Here is a 7,314-nt window from a genome sequence, read left to right as displayed (position 1 = left end):
CCCTCAAGGAACAAGACGTCTTCCTAGGAGAAGAAAGAACCTGCTGGACTAAACATCTCAGGTATGCTTTTCCCTTCATCTAGACAAAAAGATGTCTAATCGACAGATCTTCATAAGCGGACCGTTTTCGGGACATTTGATGTAACACGTAGGTCGGTCACACGCGAATGACCGACCCATAAGTTTACAGAAACAACATTGATACTGTCGGTTTCAAATGGAAACAAAAGGGTTGACAGGCTGAAGAGAGTCAAACATAGGCTAACAACTATTGGTTTGTATTTAAAACCGATGGTGAAGATGTTGGACTGATCTTCTGCATCACACAAACACACACATTTATATTTGCTTAGCAAGGACACCTAGCATTGTGCGAAATTGAATGACGGTCTACAAATGTGCTTATTGTCATCAAAATCGGCGAAATTACCCATTCCTCAACCAAATCAATCGATTGGCTGCTCCAGCTATGGAGACCTGGCAGGAAGCGTCATATGCGTGCCGTTGTGACCTAGTTCACAATACATTTTAGTCCACACCGCACTGCATCTGTTGATTCTATAGAATTATCTTGAATCATGGTCTGATTTAAAATTTAAAAGCGAAGTGTCATAGTTCAATTGTGCTCCAAACAGAAACATTCACCTTGAACATGCCCCCGTCCCATCAAAGAACCAACTGTTTATTTTATGAAATTATCTTTTAATCTAATTACTTAATCATTAAAGTTAAGCGTACAGAAGTTAAGCATTGATGTTTTATTATCACTCGTAGCCATTTACACTGGATGAAAAACTGAAAAAAAGACGAGAAAAAAAATACAAAATCAAAAACAAAATCCGCAAAATATTTGCTTTTAATAAAGTCTTCTTTATTTCACTTTTAAATAAATTTTCATTCTAAAAATATTTATACATTATATAAAAGCTTGTACAACATTCTTTATTTGTCAATAATCCAACCTAATTAAAAACAAAAACTACAGAAAAATCTTTATGCTGTACGTATTCACCACGGAACGAAAATGTCATATTCTCAAATAAATTGATCAAGTAGTTTTTTTTACTAAGAAAAAATTTTATTAGGAATTGAAGATGGTATGTCTTGCACCACCAACTTTAAAATTCATCACTGGTAACTTCCCTCTTTACAACTCCAGTAAAAGAGACCAAAATCAGGCTTGTAATGGCTAGAATTTCCTATTGATCGCTAAACACAGTAAAAAAACTTATTTATATGTATAAAAAAAAAATAATTTATCAATTTACATGATTTTAGGAATATGACATTTTCGTTTCGTGTCAGGTATATACATAAAGGATTTTCAGTACTTTTGTATTTTAATTAGACTGAATTCTGGACAACTACTGAAAATCTTTAATGTAAATTCTAATACTTTTCCAAATAATAATTACTAAATTTGTTTATAAATTCAATAAAGACTGTTCTATAGATACCAAAGATCATATCTTCTTATCATCGTATATAAATGTTATTTTATGCTAACTTTAAAATATTATTTATTGGTCCCCCGACAAAAGGAGCGTGGACCTGTAAATTGACCCATGTTCGTTCATGTGTCTGCACTTTTCTCAGTAACTACACCTTGGAATTTTTTGCAATTTTGCACAAACATTAAACATGCTATGAGTAAAAAAGCAACACATCAGATTTTCAGGGAAAACTCCAGTTGCAACCTAGGGGTCTCTTTCAGGTTAAAATGGCTAAAATTGACACTTTTGTGCTTATTAAAAAAAATCGATGCCTTGGATTTTTATAACAATCTTTAGATATTTGTAACTAACTGATTTCTATATAATTTTGTGTGTCTATACTTCACGATAACTCTTGGGTGTACCCCAGGGGCTCTTTTAGGGCTAATAAAAACACTCCATTTTGGGGATTATTTTACCATATTTGTCCAAAATTCTCTGTGTATGTGTATTTAGCAGTTTTTCATGATGCTGAACTCAAATTTAAATATGTTAAGGCCTTGGGAACTTTTGGGGATAAATGGGGCGGGGGGGGGCAAACGAGAGACTTAGTCATTTCTTTTTTTTTCATGGTGCAGAACACAAATTTAAACTAAATAAACTGTACCGTTTGTTCATTTTCACCAGGATTTAAAGTCCCCTGGGGCTTTTGGCGATAAATTGGGGGTAGGGCAAATGCTGAACTTAGTCATTTTTTATTCCTGGTTCACTGTGCACTTACGGGAAACCATGCTTCACTTGTTTTAGTAATAATCAGTTTCTCCTGCATTGAAGTTGCACAGTTGAACCATGACTGGTCTACTCCCTTCATTAGAAACTATAACCCCCATTTTTGGTAGTTTTGTTGTTTGCTGAGAATTTTCCCTCATTTTCTTTGAGATTGACATATCAACGTATAAGTGATTAATGTATGGTTGTACCTGAAATCAAATGCACTGTAATTCTCTCCGTGACTGATAGACTTTTTCCTGATTCCTGCACAAAAAACCCCCTAGTATCACAAGCCATGGTTCGCAAATGATACCCATGGCATTTTTTTTTTCGCATTCACGCCTAACTTGGATTTAAGGGGGCTACTATTTGGGACTTTGTTTAGAGAGGATAAGCAAGATGTTACTTTAGATTACATCTAAACTTCTGCCTGTCAGTGCATACAGGGAAGCAGTTAACAGGAAGGGAATTCCAAACTTTAGCAGTTTGAGGGAAGAAACTATTAGAGTAGAAGACTTTCCGATATTTAGAGACCTAAATAGTGAAGGGGTGTTATTTTTTTGCTAAGCGAGTTTGCATGTCAGTACAGTTGGGGAAGCAGGAGCTCGGAAGGGAATTCCAAAGTCCATATCAGTTATGCAATGTTTATTCGAATAGTGAAAATACAACATTTGCTGCTGATAATTTAACTAAAGTATTTGAAGAGCCTGTATACACAAAATCGATGTGATTTTACAAGTGTATGGCTTCTCTGCAGTGTTTTCCCATGTGAATTACTACAAAGTTCTTATACATGGATTCTCTCCCGAGATGTCTGCTCTATTCACTTTTCTGCTAAAATAATCTACTGTATATTTAATAACCATATTGTCACAAGTGAATTATATGTAAAAGAAGTCGTGCAAACCTTAAAACAATATTGCTTCTATTTTTTCATTTTCTTATCAGTTTGTTCAAACTGGGGATGGCATGAGTTTGGACATGATGATGTAAAATTCTTTTTTAAAACAATTAAATGCATATAACCTATTTCAAGTGTGTATTCTGTTTTAACTTTTCAAAACTAATTTTTTTATAAAAGAAATCTCACAGAGCCTACAAGAATACACCTTGATTTTTTATTTTTTTTATTTTCTTCCTTTGAAGATTGTAACGCTAGGTACGGAGTAGCCAAACCAGCTGCCAACACTGCCTTGCTTTTTAGTGAATTCAACAGAGAGCTCTTTTTAGTATTCTCACGCTTCCATTACTTTCTGTATGGTTTTGGATATGTTTAGTTACATACCTTTTCTGTAATGAAAAAGTGTACTCTTATTGTAACAGAGCATTGATGAATGAAAAAATCAGCAGCAGTCTAGCGAAAATATTAGCAGCAGCAGCAGTTGCCTAGCGAAAATATTAGCAGCAGCAGCTGTCTAGCGAAAATATTAGCAGCAGCAGCTATCTAGCGAAAATATTAGCAGCAGCAGCTGTCTAGCGAAAATATTAGCAGCAGCAGCTGTCTAGCGAAAATATTAGCAGCAGCAGCTGTCTAGCGAAAATATTAGCAGCAGCAGCTGTCTAGCGAAAATATTAGCAGCAGCAGCTGTTTAGCGAAAATATTAGCAGCAGCAGCTGTCTAGCGAAAATATTAGCAGCAGCAGCTGTCGAGCGAAAATATTAGCAGCAGCAGCAGCTGTCTAGGGAAAATATTAGCAGCAGCAGCTGTCTAGCGAAAATATTAGCAGCAGCAGCTGTCTAGCGAAAATATTAGCAGCAGCAGCTGTCTAGCGAAAATATTAGCAGCAGCAGCTGTCTAGCGAAAATATTAGCAGCAGCAGCAGCTGTCTAGCGAAAATATTAGCAGCAGCAGCAGCTGTCTAGCGAAAATATTAGCAGCAGCAGCTGTCTAGCGAAAATATTAGCAGCAGCAGCTATCTTAGTACATATGTAAGTTGAGCATGCTCAGACATCAGGGGAAGGAGAAAAAAAGCAGAAATATGGATAACGTGGGCGAACAAAGGAAGCAATTGGACGTGTTTTGACTCATATGAAGTGAGAGAGTAATACACTGATACACTGATACACTGCATGGTCGAAAATGTGGAAAGGTAGGCAATGAAAAAGACACATGCATGAAAGGGCGTCTTGACAGATATGTTTGACGTGCAAGTTTTATTTTGAAACACAGTAAAGTGCGCTGTCAGAAATTACTAGAATAAATGCTTTTCGCATTCACCTTCCAAAAATGCTGAGGTGTATTTTTTTTATGTCCTTCCTTGTTTGTACCTACACCAACAGGCAGATCTGAGTGGTTAAAATGTACTGACATGATTCGAGTGTAATGGCCACATGACATTTCTAAAAATGATTAATCAATTATGTTGCAAGAATAGTGCTCATTTCTAGTGTGTGCTCGAATATAGCTCGATTCTTTTTTTTTTTTTTTAATTTCTTTCTTTGAAGATTGTAATGCTGGGTAGAGGTATCTGAACCAGCTGCCAACGTTGCTCTGCTTTTTATTGAAACTAACCGAGAGCTCTTTTTAGTATCCTTGCTGTTCCCTTAAGTGCAATTGTCTGGATCTCTTTTGCACTCGGTTCACCAGGAATATTAGTTAGGTAGGACTTCAGGTTCTTCTTCATAAACCCTGTGGCACCTATAATAACTGGAATGATTGATACCTCTTTAAGATTCCAGTTTCTTTTCATATCATATATGAGACCTTGATATTTGGTCTGTTTCTCCCTTTCAGCTCTGTTCAGACCTCCATCATTAGGGACACTCACTTCAACCAAGATTGCCACTCTCTCTGACTTATTCCATACAACTGTCAGGTTTGACAGCAGCATTTTTAAGGTAGGTGGCTGTAGGGATTACATGGTCGTAATACATGGTATATAAGTCATTTCCAACTGTTCTTTAGGTTGATGTTCCCAGGACTTGCTGTTACACACGTGTGTATTCTGATCTGTATTTTAAATTCTTTTTGCAAGAAAATTCCATTTAATAATGAACAAGCATATACAAACTTTTCAAATCTGTATTCTTTTTTTATTTTTCAAGACTAATTTCATCTAGTGTCTGTTTGTGTATTCTTAAAATCCATTTGTCAGAAAATGAATTGTTACATGTTTCAAAATTTAATTTAATGAATAATGAACATGTAACTTTTCTGAAACGTGTACTCTTTTTTGGATTTTTCAAGACTAATTTTATCTTGTGTGTTCGACTATGGCTTATGTATTTTTATATGTTTATTTAAAATCCCTTTGTCAGAAAATGATTTATTACATATCTCGCAAGAAAATGGTTTTTCTCCAGTGTGTGTTCTTATATGTCTTGTCAAGGATGAGTTCTGTGTAAAGCAAGTCCCACAAACCTCACAAACGTATGGCTTCTCCCCAGTATGAGTTCGAATATGTAGATTTAATTGTCCTCTGTCTGGAAACGATTTGCTGCATACTTCACAAGAATATGGCTTTTCCCCACTGTGTGTTCTATTATGTAGCGTCAAGGTTGACTTTTGTATAAAAGAAGCCCCACAAATTTCACAAGAATATGGCTTCTCTCCTGTGTGAATTCGGATGTGCTTTTGTAAAGGACCTATCTGAGAAAAGGATTTACAGCATATTTCACAAACATATGGCTTTTCTCCAGTGTGTATTCTCATATGTCTTATTAAGATTGAACTATCTGTAAAAGAAGTCCCACAAACTTTACAAGGATAGGGCTTCTCTCCAGTATGAGTTCGGAGATGTTTATTTAAATGTGCTTTCTCTGAAAACGACTTGTTGCATATTTCACAAGTAAACGGCTTCTGTCCAGTATGTATTCTCGTATGCGTTTTCAAGTTTGACTTTTGTGTAAAAGAAATCCCACAAACGTCACAAGAATATGGTTTCTCGCCAGTGTGTGTTCGGATATGTTGATCTAAATGTCCTTTCCCCGAAAATGGTTTGGTGCAAATTTCACAAGTATATCGCTTCTGTGCAGGTTGCATTTTCACAGGAAATTTATTCCCATCAATTTGTGTCTCCCCATGTTGCTTCATCTTTGACATTTTAAGCAGAGGTTAATTTTCTCTTGTGAAAACTAAGACTGCTGACGCTAATGGGTAGTTTGTATATAAATTCAACAATATAATTTTTTCGGTGTTAATTTTTATATTTTAGACAATAAGAATTACTTCATAGTCAAAGATTTCATGGTTAAAAGAAACATTTACGTATATATATTAACACAGCCAAACTATATATATATATATATATATATATATATATATATATGATCTGCTACAAGATTGTATTATGATGGTATTAACAAAAATGTAAAAATTTGGGAATATAAATCAGTATTTATGCGAGATATACTACAAATGTATATTTATTCAGAAAACGTAAAAATTATTATATTTTTCCGGCCACAAATTTCTGAATATTTCAATTGTCGTTTGTCTTCAATTTTCCAGTTGTTTTATTAAGAAATCACCGGTGATTTAAATGTTCGAAAAGTTGTATTTTTCAAACTTATTATCTGTAAAACAAAATAACAACCATATAATATACAATTTATTTAAATTTCGAAACAAATACTTCATTTTATGCAGAAATACTTATCTATATTTTTAGAAAACATTTCGTACATATTTTTAATTAATTCTATCTAGCTATAACTAGTCTTTTATTAATATTTACTTCAAATAAATTATTTATCAATAATTAACCTATCCTTCCATATTTCAAAATTAACTTATATTGCTCTCTCACTGAAATGATGTATTTCATATTATTTTATTTTAAACTAGCAGGACCTGTTTCTCAGCGTTGCCCAAGGAGATGTAAAAAAATGCCTAGTAAGAAAAATTTTATTAAATATTCTTTTTGAATTGCTAACTAGCTGTTGGTTTTTAAGTAGTCATTAATCAGATCGTGTAATTTTCGAAAAGTAAATCTATCTTTCAACAGAATTGTTTTGACGAAACACATGAAAACAAGTGAAAATTTTATTATACACAATAAAAAGTATGTATTTCTGAAAGAAATCCATCCTTAAACTGCCCTAAAATTATCATTAATTAAAAGTATTTAGATAAATATAAATCTAATGATAATCTAATATTATAGAAGTA

General features: G+C 34.0%; 1 protein-coding gene across 1 annotated transcript; it reads right to left on the bottom strand.

The window, feature by feature from the left end:
* Positions 1–847: 847 nt before the first annotated feature.
* LOC145269435 (uncharacterized) lies at positions 848–6,454 on the bottom strand. The gene has a single exon (XM_080125112.1). The coding sequence runs from the start codon at positions 6,244–6,246 to the stop codon at positions 5,416–5,418; it is 831 nt and encodes a 276-aa protein (XP_079981238.1). The 5' UTR covers positions 6,247–6,454; the 3' UTR covers positions 848–5,415.
* Positions 6,455–7,314: the final 860 nt, after the last annotated feature.

This window comes from Euprymna scolopes, chromosome 45, assembly GCF_053919585.1.
Source record: "Euprymna scolopes isolate OS-2025 chromosome 45, ASM5391958v1, whole genome shotgun sequence".
NCBI lineage: Eukaryota > Metazoa > Mollusca > Cephalopoda > Sepiida > Sepiolidae > Euprymna > Euprymna scolopes.
This window is presented reverse-complemented; position numbering and strand designations above follow the sequence as displayed.